Source organism: Protopterus annectens, chromosome 4.part0, assembly GCF_019279795.1.
Source record: "Protopterus annectens isolate FY-2018-M chromosome 4.part0, PAN1.0, whole genome shotgun sequence".
Lineage (NCBI taxonomy): Eukaryota > Metazoa > Chordata > Ceratodontiformes > Protopteridae > Protopterus > Protopterus annectens.
Window position 1 is genome coordinate 42,582,186 of NC_056733.1, and position 19,598 is coordinate 42,601,783.

The window sequence follows — 19,598 nt, forward strand, 5'->3', positions numbered from 1 at the left end:
ACCCTCCAACCCCCATCCAGTCTACTTGAGGTCTGTCACCTTTCTTATATGGTGCATTGTCTCTTATCCAGCTCTGTGAGTGGCATATTTATACTACTAGATAGTTAGTTGGCAGCAAACAAGATCTGAGGGAAGATGAGGGTGCATCATGGGATAGGGAGTTGGCCTCAATCTGGTTGAAGACCTCAAGCTTTCGCAGTTTGGGCTCCGAACCCATCAGTAAGAATGAAGGTGAGATGAACAACTCACATGGAATGTTATGGTGAGTACATAACTTCTTTTTTTCTTACTTTAACCAGGCATGCATTATAGGCTAGGAATCCCGGTGTCCAGAAGCCATTTCAGGTGGAAATCCCATGTAAACAAATTACCGAAGAAACAGGATCTGATGATTCTGGTGATGATAGTGACAGGGTTTCTTCTACAGATTGACAAATCCAACCGTAGGAATGTGAAGAAAATTTTAAATCTTACCCTTCTGTGGATGAAGCTTATTTTAATCAGACCATAGCCAAGATGAAGGAGATATTTTTATAATAGCAAACAGATGTTCCCCCTGAACTGAAGAGATATGATATATTACTAATGGAGACTCCCCATTCCTCACCCATCCTTCCTATACTGCTAGTCCTGGATGACATGTCAAAAGCTACCCGTAGTCATCTTTATACCCAGTCATCAGTTCCTAAAAAGACAGATGCATGTCTTTTCTCTTACCTTAGATCAAATCCAGCAGCCATATTTACTGTCTGACCTGCTGGGAATAGATTGATGCTGAACACTCATCCTTCTTTTAGTGGCAAAGAAGGTAGTGTTATACTGCCAAGGTAAGAGACTGTTTTCTTCTTCCACTTTAACTTTTAGAATTGTCAGGTAGTAGGCATACATGTGGAAGTTTACACTTTGTTATATGGACAGCCTGAAGGAATTTTCTGTCACACTCCCTGCAGTAGGTAATTCATTTCTGAATTCTACTGTTCCACCTTGTCCCAGTTATCCAAACATGCAGTATGTGTATGATTCTGCAGATGCTATATTTAGGGCCACTGCCACTGATGCAGTGCTGAGAATATATTGATGAGGTAAAGCCTGAAATCTTAGATTCTGGTTTAGACAGGAAGGTATTGTTAGGCACTTCTGCTGTCCAGATTCTCAAACAATTTGATGAGAGAGAGAAATAGATTCAGGGACTATCCTAGATTTTTCATGCCTCCAATATAAATCTTGTAGACCTACCTCATTCCCTAAAAAGCTAAATAAGCAAACCCGGCCATATTGTGGCAAGCAAGGAGCAAAAAAGAGATGACTGGAAGGAAATAATAAGAAACAAATCTTTTCAGGAAAAAGAGGCATACCAACAGTACAGAATAACTATGCTAACATTCTTTCTCCCCTTCGTTTTTCTCTGGCCATTATCTCTCCAAATCTATTATAGAAACTGTTTGTTAAACATCCTTCTTTAGAAAAAGATTGTTTCAGACTCCTGGGTATTAAAAATTTTGCAGGAGGGATACAGATGGCACTGGATACAAAAATCTCATTTCAGGTGAATTCCTTCCCACTCTCTGAACGAAACAGAATATTTTCTTCTGGTTCTTCACTGTTTACGCAGAAGTCATACGATCAGTGCCTGTAACTCAATGTGGCAAAGGCTTCTGTTCCAGAATGTTTTTGGTACCAGAGAAAGAGACCGCTTGGAGACCATTACTAGGTCTTATCCAAAAATACCGAAATTCAAAATGTTGACCCTGCAGAACCTGTTGCCATTATTCCTCCCATGAATTTCATTGTAACACTACACCTAAAATAATTCTTACTATCACATTCCCATAGCCACTGGCTTCAGGAAATTTCTGAGGTTCTCAGTATCTGGGTCACATTAACAGTTTCCCTGAATTACCCTTTGGATTACCTACAGCTCCAAAGGTGGTTATAAAATGTCTAGCTCCAGTCATAGCTCATTGCAGACTGTAAGGCATTCACATATTTCCTTATTTAGATGACTTAGTTATCTTTGTAGAGTCTTTGTAATGCAGCATGTAGTTAGCCATTCTGTCTTGGAGAAAAGTTAAATTATTTCTTTGGTAGATATTAAGTAAATGGGATTATACTACTTCCAGTATAAAGTTAACTTTTTAGCTTAAAATATAGAATTATATTTGTAAGTATGTAGTTCTAATTCTGTAGTAATGTGAAAGGAAGTAGAGGAATGATGACAATACTTAGTCAGAGGCATTAAGGAGAAGAATTTTAACTAAGGGCTCTGATAATTTAAGTTAGGTGTGTGAAATGGTAAGTACAGCTGATGTTAAGTTTCTGCAGTTGGGAAAGGTTACATTATGGAAGTGGTTATTATTGAAATGGGTGATAAGTTGCTGAAGGTGGGAGAAGTTATAGCTATTAGTGTTAAGTTAGAATTTGGGTGTAGGGTAAGGCCAGAATAAAGGAATTGATGTCACTGGTGGGTGAGAATGGGAGAAGGGTGAGATGAAAAGTAAAGCTAAGTGGAATGGGATCAAACCAGTTCCTGCATGAAAACAATCAGGGTCATCAAAAGGTAAGTAAAATATCTTAATGATCTAACAGCAATAGCAGTAATGGTGTTAAAAACCTAAGAAAAAAGATGGAGATTATTAACACGAAAGAAAGGGAAGTTAATACCACCAAAGACAGAACAAGACAGGGTAATGAATGTCAGTAAGAGGGTGGTAAATGCTGCTAAAAATGTGTTACACATGCTGCAACATATTTTTTGTACTGATGTTGATGGAATTTGTGTTTCATTTCTCATAGCCAGGCCAGACAACAGGTACAGTCATTGGATACTGAGATTGAAGTCTACAAGAAATCCATCATAAAGGAAGAAGAGCAAAATGAGCTGCTAGCTGTCATCCTTAACCGTGCAGAATCTGATGCTGCCATGAGCAAGAAGCTGATTGCACAGTGTCAGATGAAGCAGGATGCATTGAAAGCTGAGTACAGCACCTACACTCGTACACTGCATGAGACAGAACAGGCTCTCAATCGTATCAGCTTGGTGAGACACAGTCCAGTCTTTTTAAAACAACAATTAAGTAGAATATTAACTCAGGAAATGTTTTTTGAATATGAGGCTTGGAGATGTATGCAAATGCTGTGTGTGTGTGTGTGTGTGTGTGTGTGTGTGTGTGTGTGTGTGTGTGTGTGTGTGTGTGTGTGCGCGCTCCCGCAGGTATGTATTTGACAGCATGACAGCAATATTGAACACTGCAATGCATTTTATGTGAATTTTGTGATTACGTTTGCATCACAGCCATAAGAATGCAGTGATTATTTCCATATATGAGTGTTGGCCCACCTCGGTAAGTCCTTCTCTGCTGATTAAGGATTATTTGTCATTTGTCATCTGTCATCTTGCAGCAGGGCAATCAGTACATTCTCAGAATGTTCAGTATAATCCTGCACTCAGTCACACTATGTGTTTTGGGCTTTCAAAAATTCATATCCCATCCCCCTGTAGGTATGATGGTTCTGTTTTTCACCATTTTTAATTCATGGGCAGTATCATTGAAGAATGATTATACCTCAAATAAAGCTTTTCGTGTGCAAGCTTGCACGCACGCACACACACACACACACACACACACACACACACACACACACACACACACACACACACACACACACACACACAATGTTATATTGGGAGCTGCTATCCTTTTGAGGCTGTGTAGTATTTGTTGTAAGCAGACTAACCAGTAAGTAATTCTCTCTTAAATAAACCCTTTCAGTTTTTGTTTTTCTCTTTGCTCCTTTTTGAGAAGAAGTTACTTAGTAGCACAGTTGCTTAATGTTCAAAGATTCAAGTACATGAATATTATAGGTTGGTACTAGGCTATCGGCCCTAGGGACTGTACAAGCCTAGCCATAACAATTCCCTGAATATTTCTTCCCACAAAATTTACTTCCCTGGACTCCCATCTAGCAGGGCAACTGACATGATCCCTGGGGTGAATTTCCTATCTCCCATCCAATCGTCAAGGTTCCTTTTGAAGAGCGCTAAGGAGGCGCTCTGCTTGAAATGTATGGGCAGTCTATTTCACAGTATGGGGAGTCTCTGGGTCAGGAACCTATCCCTCCAGCATGTTTTGTTCATTGTGATGACAAGGTATAGATCCCTGGAGCATGTAGCTCTGAAGGATTGGGATTTCTGTAAGTGGAGCATGTCCAACAGCTCAGGGTTTGACATGGCCTTGTATGTTAAGCAGAGATCGCCTCTGATATGCCACAGAGTATAGCTGGAGATTTTTTAGATGGTCAGTGTAGGGCATCTGCTTTAGGCCTATGATTCTTTTAGTGAGGTATTTCTGCGGCCTTTCCAACTGTTGCAGATGTCTTGTGAGGTACATACCAAACAGGGCATTGTACTCCATAATGGGTCTAATGAGGGATGAGTACAGTGGGACAATGACCTCCTTTTTTCTGGATGAAAAGCCCTTAGTGATGAGGTGTGCCACACAGAAGGATTTCCTGACTGTTGTGGCGATGTGGTTGTCAAAGGTGAGACCACTGTCCACCTGTGTCCCTAAGTCTCTCATCACACTTTCGGTGTTTAGTGTACTGCCACCTATGTGGTAATTCATGGGTAAATGTTTTTTCCCAAAGGGGATAACTACATTTCTTGGCATTAAGCTTGAGCCCATGGCTCTGGCACCAAGCATCTGTTTCTGTAAGGCCCTTTTGTAGAATATCCACATAATTTGGGGATTCAGTAATGGCTCCCAGTTTGCAGTCATCTGTGAACTTTGTTAGCCAGAGTCCCTTAGTGTTGGCCTGTACTTCAGCGAAGTAGATGCCAAACAAGAGTGGTCCCAGGACTGAACCCTGAGGTACTCCACTTGTCACTTGTCTGGAGTTGGGTTTGGAGTCAGCTACTTTTACAGTCTGGGTTCTGTCAGTAAGCCAGTTGGCAACCCATCGAGTGACATAGGGATTTATGCCCAGCTTAGTAAGTTTATCTATGATTCCAGAGTGGGGGATTGTGTCGAAGGCCTTGTGTGTGTGTGTGTGTGTGTGTGTCCTTGTCCGTCTGTCTCTCTCTAAAAAAAAAAAAAAATATATATATATATATATATATATATATATATACATATATATTCTTACTATTTTAAAGTGTAATGTTGAGGTGTTTCCTCTCATATTGTATTTCAATTTGTGTCTTGTATGAAGAAGATATCAGTTCCAAGAAGGTAATGTCTATTGCTGTGCATTGGTGCCTGCCTGTTAGCCCATTCTTCAGGAACTCCATAATCATTGCTTTAGCTGGTGAAGCTGAGATGGTATATGTGCTTATGTGACACATGTTTTTCTATGACTAGCCATTACACCTCTGTGAGCCCAGCAGTTTTATTGTATGGTGTTATGTATGTTGTCAAGGTCACACCTTTCAACTTTTTTAAGTCTGTCCTGGAATGTAGGAGGAAGAATGAGTTTTTAAAAATGTCTGTAACCCATCTTGAAAGGTAAGATAGGAAGATGACTGACTTTTCCATTGTGATGCCTGGGTAACACTCATAACCTGGTTACTTTTCCAGTTGCCAGGTCATCATTTTGTCAAGGTCTATGCCATCTGAGAGTCCAATACTGCTGAGGTTTTCTGTGGGAGTAGCTGCTACAGCTTTGACCCTGGTGATGCTGTTAGTAATTGTCAGTAGTGCTGTACAACATTTATAACAACTACCTTTCCAGATGTTATCCTTGCTGTATCTTCAAGAAGCATGACTGCTGTTGCTTCTTATTTCAGTTGTCATTTTCTCTGTAAACTTGTATCACTTCCTAAACAAAGAGTTGTGTTCTCCATAAATCTCGTCCTAATTAAATTTGGTGTTTTCCGTCTCCCAAATAGTCATCCATACATTTTATTATCTAAGCTTTTGAATGTGTTTATAGTATGCCCCATAAAGGAATAAACTGCTCAGTGAACCAGTTCATTCTCTTTACTGTTTACCTCATCCCCTGATCAGGTATCATTTTGAGCCTGTTGGGTCTAATGTGATGTTATCCATATCCAGCACAGTCTGGTAAATATACTGATTCTGAGAGTATGTATAATAGCAAGAACTATCCAGATGCCAGCCTGTAGGACAGGGAATAAAAAATCTAACCCTGTAGTAATAATCCCAGTGAATGAATTTGGAGAGGGTAGTTGTTGTATATTCTTCAGTTTCCTAATTTCACACAGGACGATTTACTGATATTTAGAATTTAAAAAAAAAGGAAAAACTTTAGCTCATCACTGAAGATCGTCCTAGGAAATAAACAAATGAGCTCACAGAAAAATATCCGAACGAGCCACCATGGAGCTGATAAAATCACCTTTTAATAAAAACTTTTAAAAACCAATAAACGTACTAAGTTCCTTATGTAATGCACTTACCAAAGAGCAGAAAAAAATGGTTAAGCGCTTTCATCATATAGCCTTTATTAGATCCTAACCCTGCTTCCTATTCCCTTGTATTTCAGTTAACTGCACAGCCAATCATATCTTCAAACACAACCCAACTCCTTTTAGTATTGGTTTCAACGGAAGTACTGCATGCAAGCCGGCTATCTCAATTTTATTTTGAATATCCCCATGCTAGAAATCCTAAAAGAGAGCTTAAGAGGAGGGGATATTCAAAATAAAACTGAGATAGTTGAAGTTTAATGGATAGCTGATTTGAGGGCGGATCAAAAGCCTTCCGTTGAAACCAATACTAAAAGGGCGGCGTCCCTATTGAATGGAGATGATTGCTTATAAACAAGGAGTTGGTCTGTGTTTGAAGATATGATTGGCTGTGCAGTTAACTGAAATACACAGGAATAGGAAGTAGGGTTAGGATCTGATGAAGGCTATATGCTGAAAGCGCTTATACATTTTTTTCTGCTCTTTAGTAAGAGCATTACATAAGGAACTTAGTATGTTCATTGGTTTTAAAAGTATTTATTAAAAGACAATTTTATCAGCTCCGTGGTGGTTTGTTCAGATATTTCTTTGTGTGAATATATAGAATTAGGTTATTTAGATCATGCCACTGGCCTCACATCAGTAGAACATTGCCTTTTGAAGCTGTAATAATTTTTGCACCATTTAGGTCTTCTGCATAATTGCTGATCAAGATAACCTCTGTGGTTGGTAGATATGACAGGAATAAGTCAAACAGCAATGAAACAAGACATGATCCCCGTGCTTCTTTTACAAAGTCTATCATTGTATTTAGATGGCCAGACAATATGGACATTTTTTTTCTGTCTGATAACCAGTCATTGACCCAACCCACTAGGTTCTCATCTGTACCTAGACTAAGTAACTTTGTGACCATTATGTCATAACTTATAACAATTAACTTACTTAACATCCACCTGTAGTCCTTTGGCTACTGCTGTAGAGATGTAATCCCAGAAAAACAGATGACTGATGGCCATGGGGAGACATTTTCTGTAAGCAAACTGTGTAATTTTCACTGTAACTGCCAGTTTTCTCAGTGGTTATGTGTACTTTTCATTAATGTATTTGAATTTACAGACAATAAACTCATTCTACTACAAGACTAGTGAGAATTTTTGGATCCCTCTCTAAATACTGACACAACACATGCCTCCACAAGTGCCTTATGTTCACTTAAATTTTTACTAAATGAATTACAGAAAATTAGATGACCTTAGCTGAAGTAGTGACTGAGTTCTGGAGGAATCAGGTGGGGGATAGGAGTGAGCAGCCAGTGGCAGTTCACTCATCCTGGGGTGAGAGAGAGATTCTTTGGTCTGCTGTGATTACCACTGGCAGGCAGAAGCTTGTGGGCACCTGAAGGTGATAAAAACTGGAGACATGGACTTGATACTGTCAGTCAGGCAGGCAATGGTAGCCCTCATACAGCAGGTAGGTAGGGTCATGCATACACAAGAAGTATATATATTAGATGTGAATGATCTGAGTGCCATGTCGGCCACCTGGGGGGAAGGTTAGGACTAAAACAAATGCCCTCATGACCTCCATCTGACATTATGTGGTCACTGTTGTAGGGGGAAATGTGCAGCCCTCCAGCCAGGAAATATTTAGAACCTAATCCTGAAATATTTGGCTCAGTATGGAGTGCTGGGAGGTATGAAGCCAGATCCTCAAGCTCTTGGGACAAGAGCACTCCACACCTCAGCAATGTTTGGAGGAAAGAGATGCAGGCAAAGACATAAACTATATCATGACTGCCTAGATGAAGACCTCTCTTGTTGGCTATCTTATACCCACATAGGTATGGTCTGCTACATGGAGAGAACAGATGGGCTCAAGATTGATGGAGAGGCTGATGGTTAGCAGACACACAAGGAAAACAATTGTAGAAAAAAATAAAAAGATAAATTTCAGGGAATTAATATTATATTTTCACTTGTTTTAATTTAGAGTTAAGTATCTTATCTGGCACATTCACCTTGCTGGTCTTCCAATATCCCAGGACATGGCTATTTTGGTCTGATGTGATAAGCTTAATACTAATACTAATATTTTGATGTTTCTCTTCTTTCTTGCTACTACTTATCTTCAGATACAGTGCTTGTAGACTCATGTCAAAATTTAAAATGAACTTTTGCGAAATCTGATGATAAATATCCAGATGCAGGCCAGAAACATCAGTTCAGGTGATATGTTTCTCTCCCTCTCTCTCTCTCACACACACACACACACACACACACACACACACACACACACACACACACACACACACACACACACACACACACACACACACACACACTCCACCTCTGTACTTTTAAATTAGATGAGCAGTCCCATTCATTTAATTGTTAAATTAGTTATAATTCCATTTTCCCCCAATTAAAGCTTTCTTTTGCCTTAGCATATTTTCCTTAGATGTTTCCATTTCCACAGGTGAACTGAGACTGCTTAAGTTAACTTCAGTGCAGAAATGATCACACCTAGCTAAGGGAGGTGTCACTTTGCAAATAAATGACCATTTAGCTTTATCCAGTTAAGAAATATCCAGTGCAGCGGACATTCTAGTTTGTTGGTCTGTTGTTTGACTTAACTGCAGTTCATTGACAGGATACTGGTTAAGCAAGGAAGACAAGCTATATCTACTTTTCCAACTTGTTTCCTTTTGGATATATTTGGATTTTGACTCTGTGATTGCCAGATATTACTCTAATACTTTGCTTTACTTGATATTACTAGCCTATGGTGAAGGATGGATTGAATTTTTAAATCCAAATCTTCCAAGTTTTCTGCCAAGATTCCTTCTAATGAAAAAATCCAGGAGAGTACATTTGAACCATATTTCCCATGAGAATTTTACTTCTGTAGTCTATGCACAGTTTCTTCACTGCTACAGATGTAGTTCTTCAATTCTTGGGGGGTATTTTTTCAGAGTCAGGTGCATCATGTCATGTGTCAGAAGGTCAGATAAATAACAGACACAGACGATATGGTCTGACTTCCATTAGGAATACATTTATTTATGGGCGATATTTGTTCAGACTCCAGCGCACCATGTCATGTGTCAGAAGGTCATATAAATAACAGACACAGAAGATATGGTCTGACTTCCATTAGGAATACATTTATTTCTGGGCGATATTTGTTCAGACTCCAGCGCACCATGTCATGTGTCAGAAGGTCATATAAATAACAGACACAGAAGATATGGTCTGACTTCCATTAGGAATACATTTATTTCTGGGCGATATTTGTTCAGACTCCAGCGTACCATGTCATGTGTTAGAAGGTCAGATAAACGATAGACACAGAAGATATGGTCTAACTTCCAGTTAGGTCTCATTTCCACTAACTTAAACTTAAATGTGAACATATGAATTTTAACACTGTGACAGAAGTGTCCACATTTCTGAGTTAGGGGAAATGAGACCTGCATTATTTTAGGATGCTTCTTATTGTCTGTGAGCTGATGTAATGTTACTATGTCAGCCTGCCTTGATTGTTCTCAGCATACCAAACTTTTCCGACATTTGAATTGAATTGAATTGGCCTCTGTTCTGTCAAGGTACAAGGCTGCTCCTACCTATGGCAAGGAAGGGCTTTATAATTTATGTAGTCATCCTTTTCACCAGGGCAAGATATGTTGGGAAAGGATTGCTTTGTATGAGAGTGGACCTGCTTGATATTGCCATCAGTCGCATGTCAGAAACATAGGGCCTGAAGAAATAAGACTTAAATGTCATTCCCGAAATATTTTAGAGGTGTAATGGAGTAGCTTAATCTATAATCATATTTAAATGTGTCACTTGATCTGTGTGTTTTAAGGAAGAATTTTGTTCCCACACTGTGTGCATTTTTAAAGCCCAAAGCCTTATTCATCTTGCAAAAAGAGACAGCAATGCACACAAAGAACAGAAACAGTGTACATCTCCCCTCCAAAAACAAAGACTAAGTGTACACTTTCAAAACCAGTAACAGCAAGAATAGAAAGTAGAAAAAGCAACTTTGAAGTGACAAATTTTATAAACAAGAAAATCAGTCAATGTCACACATTATAAAATGTCAGTACAAGTTTAAAACAATGCAGTTGTTTTAAAATGTCTAGCACTTTTCTTCTCTCTTCATAAAGACATACTAACAAGAGTGCTTGGAACAATGAAATAACTTTTTCACCAAATTGCACTTACCCGTAACAGTAGATGTTTGAATTCCTCATTGCTGCAGTAGTCTTTAAGCTATATGGGTTGTTTCCCTGCCCAGGATACAACAACCAGCCAGCTTCACAAAGCTGTGTTCCTCCACCCCCAGCTCCACACTTTCACTCTTACTGCTGATTGGCTAGCCTCAAGGTGGGAAGTCAGCAGTCAGAGTGAAGACTTCTTCAGGGCTTTCTTGCCCACACATAGAGAGGGAGAAAAGCCCTAACAATCCTGAACAAAAAATAATAACAGAAGTAAAAAAACACAGACTATTTGGGATTGACACAGACATTCTCGAGCCTTCCTTTTCTCTTGGAGCTTCAACCATCTACAGCTTGGCTCTGCTGTCTGCTTCTGAGCAAAACTGGACCAGGACTCACAATGTGTCCTTCTTAGGATCTTCGGATTCCACAGGCACAATTTTGGGTCATGTTTCGGCTTCAGCTTTTGAAGCATTTGAAAGAGATCTGTCTAAGTCTAGAGAGCAGGTGTACCATTCACGCTCAGAACCATCCCAGCCCTTGCAACTTCTTCAGCTCCTCAATCTACTGTTGCAACTGGACAGCCAGCCCAGGGGCCTTAAGACAGTCCACACTGCGGACTCCCCATCTGCTTCTGAGTGTTCACCGGATTTCCCTAAAATGGAAGTAAATAAAGAAGCACGTGTAAAAGAAGGCACTTGGACTCCCTCCCCCAGGAGCACCTCACAGAGGATACTGATTTTAATGAAGGACAGGATTCCCCAAGATCTCCTCCATGGAATCTCCTCTGGAGAGATTCTAGAATTATTGAGAGAGAAGGGGGGTGGTCCACTCACACCCCCCCTCCCAAGATGAATCAGTATTCCTCTAGGCCTTCTGGGCTGGTCCATCTACTATCTGGGAGGTCCCTCCTGCCAACAAACTTATGGATTTGGTCTTGTGGCTGACATGGAAGGAACTGCACATGGCCAAACCAATCCACCACAAACCAGATAAGAGTTTATTTTCCTGCAAAGAACAGCCTTACTGGAGAAGGAGTCTCATGGTATATTCCATTGTGATAGCAGCAGCAATGAGAAAAGAGCTATTGGAGGAGATTTCTACTGTCCATTCCCCTAACAGGGAGTCTAGGGAATTGGACAGGTTCGAAAAGTGGCTGTATGCCTCAGCAACTTTTATCATTAAGGGCACTGAATTACTTAGCTCATTTTGCACATTTTTAGAGTGCTCAGTGGTGGTTGGGCTCTCCTCTAGTTTCCCAGGGACACCCCATTATTCTACCATCCCCTCAGGCCACAGTGACAAAAGAAAGACAGTACAAGGCACATGGATGTCCTCAGAGGCCAGTCTTCACATAAATGTCTTGGCAATGAAGGTGGTCCCGCTTGCATTACTGGTCTTCCAGGACTCCGTCCTGTGATTTCATTTCAAACAAACAACATGTCAGTAGTCTGGTACATCAACAAACAGGGAAGAACATGCTCGTTGCCATTATGTTGAGAGGCTGTGAGGGTTTGGCAGTGTTTAAATGGACAAGCTCAACAAATCTATTCTCCTGCCTCACATATGGTCTCTCAATCAAGTCATGGCTGCACAGATTTCCAGCCATTGGGGCCAGCCATGCTGCAGCCTGTTTGTGACCCCCTTCCAACTCCATATGCAGCAGATACTTCTCTCTGATTCCTCAGGAAGGAGAGTCACCAAGGAATGCTTTGGTTCACACTTGGCTCTCTGGTCTCCTATATGCTAATCTACAACTACACTCATACCAAAATTTTTCAGAAGACCAAGTGGTGCAAGGCAAAAGTGATACTCATCACTCCCTTTTGGCCTCCATAAGTGTGATTCCTCACCTCTGAACTCACTTGGTGCACCCTTCTTGGGTGCTGGAATGTATTCCAGACCTCATCTCTTACTAATATGGCATGCCTCACCCAGACATATTACCTCTGAAATTAACTACATGATTTCTCCAGTTCTGATGATGGCCAAAGAGTCCAGGCTTTTTTCTCTGGCACGTCATACCCTAATGTCTTCTCAGAAACTTTCTACCAGAAAGGTTTACAAAGGTAAATGAAAAAGATTTTCTGAAAGGGCTTCTGACAGGTGTATGGATCCCTTTTAAGCCTCACTTCCTTCTGTTTGGGATTTTCTATCTGGTCTTTTCCAAGAAGGGGCTAGTTGTTCTACTGTCAGTGTTTAAATGGCGGCTGTCTCTAATTTTCATGTGAGAGAGAAGCAGACCCCTATTGCATCTTTGAAGTTATCTAAATCCTTTTCCCCCTTTTAACCTGCTGTAAATGCAAAATTAAGGTATCACTCTTAGAAGACTCTTTTTCTAGTAGCCACCTTATTTGGTATTTTACAAAGATAGGATTTCACTGTGAACCAACTCTACATTTCTTCCCAAGGTAACCTTAGAATTTGGATTGAATCAAATGATTAACTTGGCGGTTATCTTTCTGAATTTCTCCTACAAGGGGGAGTACGCTTGTGTTTTATGGACATACATCACCTATTGCGAGTTCACCTTTATCATACTAAAGCCTTTAGAAAAATAGACCACCTTGTTGTTTCCTTTTCTTCAGTCAAGTTGAGAAAAGCCTTGTCTTTATTACAGCCACTGACTGTATTCCTTTCCCACACTTTTGTGTATATATTGTTTTATTACTGAGATATATTGCTGTATTCGTCAGTCAACCTCAATCTGAGGTACTCAGTTGATGAAGGGGAATTATGGGTAGGAGGAGGAGTCTGAGTCTTGGATCCAAGAGTCTAAAGCAATAGCGTAACTAGGGCTGAGTAAGAGGGACAGATGGCCTGGATGCAAAGTGCTGGGGGCATGATGAGCCAATCCTGATCAATCTTTAATGCAATATGGCTTTTAAAAGCCGGTATTGCATTTGCGGTCAGACCTAAGCGCTGTAGTCCTCCTTGTGTGGTCTGAATTGTAGCAACTGCATGCTACATTGTAGCAAGCAGTTTGCTACACTTTAAAAGATAAAAAAACTCTCTCTTTTTTTTTTTTTTTAACTAAGACCTGAGCACTGTAGTGCTGCATGCATGAAGGGAATAAACTGTAGCAACTGTTTGCTATAGTGTATGAGAAGGATTTTTTTTAACTAAAACATGAGCACTGTAGTGCAATGTGCAGGCAGAGTATAAACTGTAGCAACATTAGTATGCAAATCACCATATTTGGTCTTTCACAGTGACAGGGTCTTCCTAAAACCAAATCCATCCTTCTTTCCTAAGGTGTCATCCAAATCCAACATAAATCAATCCATTAGTCCATTAATTTACCTGAATTATTTCCAAAAAAATTTCAAACAAAGGAGAGAGTATGTATCACTCTCTTACTTGATGTTCATAGACAACTTAGATTTTACTTGCATAGAACTAAAGACTTCAGAAAATCAGACTAATTATTTATTGCCTTATGCAAATCAAAACTGGGATGGGATGTCTCTAAAGTCACCCTCTCAAGATGGTTATCAATCTGTAGTTCCTTTGTTTATAAAATGTTAGGCCTAACCCTTTCTAAGAAACTGACAGCTAATTCGACAAGAGCAGAGCAGTGGCAATTTCTACAGTTTTTCAGTATCACTTTCCTATTGATGAGATCTGTGCTGCTGCTATCTGGTCTACACTGCACACCTTTGTGTCTCATTATAAACTGGATGTATAATCCAGAGCTCGTTCCTCTTTTGACTCTGCTTTTCTGAGGAATATTCTTCCTTAATTCCACCTGGGAAATTATGTAGCTAGAGATTGTCCCATTCTTTGAATCAGATGAAAATGGACATCATCAGATACAAAATTTATGTACTCACCATAGCGAGATATGTGTTGTCCTATTTTCACTTGGTTCAACATCCCTCCCACCATCCCCCTTCCAAAATCTCCTTATAGAACAGGTAGCCTTCACAGGAGTCTACTTCTTCTAACCTCATCAGGTTAGTTACCTTACTAGCCATATGACACCCTCCACCTCTCAGTTTCCTGTTGGATCATATTTTATTTAACTGCAGTATTATTAATAGTTACATATATTCTTGCATGGGACAAACTAGATCTGAGGTAATTTAAGGATGATAAGGGAATTATGGATAAGGGAGGAGTCAGAGCCCTGACTCCAAAGGTTTGGAGGTGCTAAGGCCAGATCAGAGTCCCATTCTTTGGACCAAATGAAAATAGAACATCATAGATCTGTCATTGTGGTGAGTACATAACCTTTGTATATCAAATGTCTGCACCATAATTGGATTCCAGGCCCTCAGCTAGTAATCACCGACAACACCACATTGATGTGGTACATAAACAGGGAGGGGATAGAGTCTATCCTCTTTGCAGACTAGTGTTGGTAGCCTGGAAACTAGCAACTAAACACATTCTGACCCTCCAGACTACTTACATTCTGTCAGAGCAGAATGCTATAGCAACCAAACTGAGCAAGACCAGGACAGATCCCCATGAATGTAAGTTACACCCAAGGGTCTTTTAGGAATTGATCCAACTATGGAAAACATGTCAAGTAAATTTCTTTGCCTCAGTTTGCAACACACAGTTAAATACATTCTACTCCAGGACTCCTTGCACAAAGGTCTAGAAGACAGATGCCTTTTTATTCCCATATATGGAGATGTTCCTGTATGCCTTTCAACCTTTTCTTATGGTAACCAGGGTTCTTCAAAAGATTCAGAAGTATTCCCCATGGATGATATTGGTAACTCTCTTCTGACTCAAGCAACAGTGGTTCTCCCTTCTTTTCAAACTGGCAAAGAGCAAATATCACAAGGTTCCTCACAGGATAGACTTACCCACACAAGACAGGGTTTATTTGATACACCCCAACCTTCAGTTTTTGTAACTACTGCCCAGATGATATAACTTTTATACCTTTTAGACACCTGTTTTCTTAGGGTATGCAGCAGATATTAAAGGAGGCTAAGAAAACTGCTACTAGAAAATCACATTTGGCTTAGTGGAAAAGATTTTTACTTGGTACCAAAGGAAGAACAAGAATCTTTTTAAGTTCCAGATACCTTTGGTTCTACAGTATTTGTATGACTTATTACTTTATAACCATTCTTACTATTCTGCCAAGATTCATCTCTTATCTCTCTTTGCTTACCTACCCATGGATGCTCTCCATTTTTATCCTACCTCAAGTCAAACAGTTTTTGAAAGGGCTTATACATATCCATCCACCTAGAAGACAGGCGGCTTATTCCTGGGATATGAATTTTGCACTGAGAATCATTCAGAAAGGGTAAAACCAACAGTGGTACTTCCATCCTCATTTTCAAACGATTCCTCTGCATCTGTCCAGTTAAACCTCTTTCTTATTTCCCATTTTAAATCAAATGCTATCACAGAGGGGTTATAAAACCTGGTTCTCCCAGATCCAAACCATTATATTCAAGAATCTTTTTGCTGCCAAAAGATTCCTTTTCAACCACATTTGAATTTCTTATCCTGAAAAAACGTTATCCGTCTTTGCTATGACTTACAAAAGAAAAGAATCTGAGATGCAAGCTCATATGGCAATTTAACTCTCATCTTTCACCAAGACATGGTGACTGTAAGAACAAATCCTTCCTTTATGACTTAATTGTTTTCAGAGTTGACTTTTGAGTAATTTTATTTTTTTATCCAGATCCAAAACAATAAGAGAGAGAGGGAGGGCGGGAGAGAGAGAATTCTACACATACTGTATGTCCACAAGCAATTCAGATGCTACATTGACAGGAAAAAACTCGAGGAAGTCTAATCAACTGTTTATTTCCTATAAAAGTAATAAAAATATAAATTTAGTGTCAAAACAGACAATTTCTAAATGGTTTTCTCAGGCTGTTGCTTTTTGTTATTATTACCATAACATGATGCTTGCAGGCAAGGTAAGGGGCCACCCTACCAGGGCTTTCGGGTGGACTCTGGAAATATACTATAGTCAGTAATCCGGTCATACACCTAATTATAAATTAGATTAGTTCTGTAGATGCAGAATAGGCTCTTCTTCCTGTCTTTCAGTTGTGTGAATGAACTGACCGTAGCAGTAGACATATGCCATAATAGTACATGTTCAAATAAATCACTGTTGCAGTAGGAACACCCTACCTCAGTCAGCCTTCTTTTATTGTGTTTTATGCCAGGATGTGTTTGTTCAACTTCTTCCTTACTCATATCCATTTCTACTCTTACCCTTTGTTTCTTATTTATTTATTATATTGTGAAATTTTCCATGTTTCAGTGTCTTTGCCTATATTTCTCACCAAATATCTTTGGTATTGCTTTTTTATATTGATTAGTTTTGCTTTCTCCTTTGCATAAATATTGCGCCATACCAGATATCTTTTCCTTTCTTGTATCCTTACTTTTTCTTGTGACACCCAACTTGCCGTTCATTAATCTAGGGTCTCATTGTTCCATCATGCTGAGACATAACTCGTGTTAGACTTTCTAGAATAAATCCTTCACTTTGCAGATAACCAATGACTTCAGTTTCAATTTAACTTTGATCTTGCTAATCCTCTTTATTACATTCCTCCTTTGTTTTCTTATTTTTTTGTATTGTGAATCCTCTTTATTACATTCCTCCTTTGTTTTCTTATTTTTTGTATTGTGAACTTTTCCATATACTGGTGATTTTGCCTGTGTTTCTCTTCAAATATCTTTGGAGCTACTTTTTTGTATTGATTAGTTTGGCTTCCTTCTTTGCATAAATTTAGTACCATATCAGATCTTTTTTTTTCCTCCCCATGTACATGTTTCTTTTTATATCTTTTAAAAAATCTCTGGGTGTTCTTTTCATTTTCGAACTTCCTGTTTGTTCTTTTTCCAGGTGTCTCACAGTTTCTTTGTCCATGTAATGTTTTTCATGGATCTGTTATAATTAAGAACACAAATTTTTATTTGAAGAGTTTGACAGTTTTTTTTCTTGGGCAAGTATTTTTCTTTCCTCTAATTTCCCTCTTCATCTTTATAAATATCTTCTATCTGAAAATTCTGGGCTTGCATAATAGTAACGATGCCTAAGTTCTTTGTTGCTTTTGTGGACTGCCATTTCCTTCTACCACATTACCACATGGGGGGACATGTTCCCCCTGAGTGTAGCCTAACCTCATTGTAGAACATCTCCATGTTCTTATGTTTCTCCTGTGCTATTTTTTTCCAGTCCTAGTGCATTGCGTACACCAGGACTGGTCACTTTTCTATCCTTGGACCTGTGCACCAAGTTGTCTTTTTCTACTTTTTTAGCCTACCTTTCTCCATAATGTATGAAAACAGTGTATACACCAGTGTCATCTTGGTAAAAAAAAAAAAAACTTGTGCCTCTTTCTACTTCATTTTGCTTGTGCTTAGGTGTTCAACTGCATTTAGTTTGCCGTATTTGTTACTGCTTATCTGTAGCCTTATACTTTATTTGAGCTGCTTTTTACTGTTGTGATTGTGAGTTAATTTATCACATTTGTACTGTTTTTACAGCAAATAAACTGATTAACTGTATTTCATTGCTATTTACTGCAATTCATTACTGCTTAATTGCATTTTACCGCATTTCATTACTGTTCACATTTTTTTCACAGTATCAGTTCTGTTTTTTGTTTGTAGTGGTTAATCTGTGTTTTTTGTAAGTTTTACTGTTTTCTAAACCCTTTTATTGAGTAGCGTAGTCTGATACAGGTTTGCTGCATCCAGAGCTGCAGCTGCACTGTTTTTAACCCTTTGTGAGATATTCCAGCTACAAGTTCTCCCTTAGTAGCACTTGTGTTATTACTAGTAGAACTACTGATGTTATGTGATCCTGTCTCGCCTACATTCTGACTGATGGGTTGGCCTCTAATTGGCTGAGCTATCTTTATCCCAGGATGCACCACCACTAATTTTATTAGGCTTTTTTCCTGTCAGTATTTGCTTCATTTAAAACCAAAAGCTGTTTTAACGGCTATTCTTTGTGTATGAGTGCTTTTTGAGGAAATTGATTGAAATTTTCGTGTTTTTTCCTGTCAGAGAAGGTTTGATTACTGCTACTTTAGTAGTTGTGGGTCTTGACCCTCTTTTTCTCCCTTTCTCATTCTCTTTCAATCTTGTGTTAAAAAAAAAAAAAAAAAAAAAAAAAAGTTCTTTGGATTAGTGTTAATTATTTAAACTACTGACATATATATTGTGGTTCTTGTGTGTCAACCCTTTGCTGTTTACTTGTGGTTACCTTTTTTGGTCTGATTATGTCTAAAGAGCATAAACCCTCCGTGTGGCTTCAAAATGTCCATAACGGACAACCATCTAGGTGCAAAACATCTGCAAGAATCGTGCAGTGTATGCCTCCAGAGTCGTCCAGGAGAGGAAAAACAAATTAATCCTCAAAGGATTAATCAAGCCTTCCTTGATTTTGGAGCGATAAAGGTCATCGGGCAGACTCTTCCCCTCGGGGAAATTTGAAAGTTTGATGGAGAAATCGGTTGTATCCTCGAGATCATCCAAGATGTCTGATTCTTCCAGTCTCCGGTGTTCCAAAGATGGTTTCGCTCCAGCCCATATGGCCGATGGTCCCCTCCAACAGCTTGGCACCATTGGAGCAGGTGCTGGTGGAACCAGTGGAGGTGGAGTTCAGTGCACGGACTTCTTCCTTGATTGATGCGTCCCAAGTCTCCCTCCACTGTCGTGGGCTACGAGAGGACCCCCCTCCCCTGGTGGTCCCGCCTTCAGGCTATGATGAGTGCTTTAGCCAAATCTTCCTTGGCTACCTCCACAGTTTCCCCAGCTCCTTCCCTACATTTGGAGACTAGTCCCCTGTCCCCTCCTGGAGGTCCTTCTGAAGCCTCTTCGAGGAACCTCCCAGGAAGTCTTTGACATCTGACACTGATCTTGAAGATCTCGGATGATGTCTCCTTTGCAGACATTCTAGAAGCCCTAAAACAGCAGTCCAAACCTCCCTCTGCTGATGAGTCG

At 39.6% G+C, this 19,598-nt stretch overlaps 1 protein-coding gene across 1 annotated transcript in view; it reads left to right on the forward strand.

Moving 5' to 3' along the window:
• CCDC40 (coiled-coil domain containing 40) overlaps nt 1-19,598 on the forward strand; it is a 1,637,270-nt gene that overhangs the window by 927,766 nt on the left and 689,906 nt on the right. Inside the window, exon 10 of the mRNA XM_044068074.1 lies at nt 2,794-3,037. Within this exon, the coding sequence (XP_043924009.1) occupies nt 2,794-3,037 (244 nt within the window). The remainder of the gene's footprint in view (nt 1-2,793; nt 3,038-19,598) is intronic.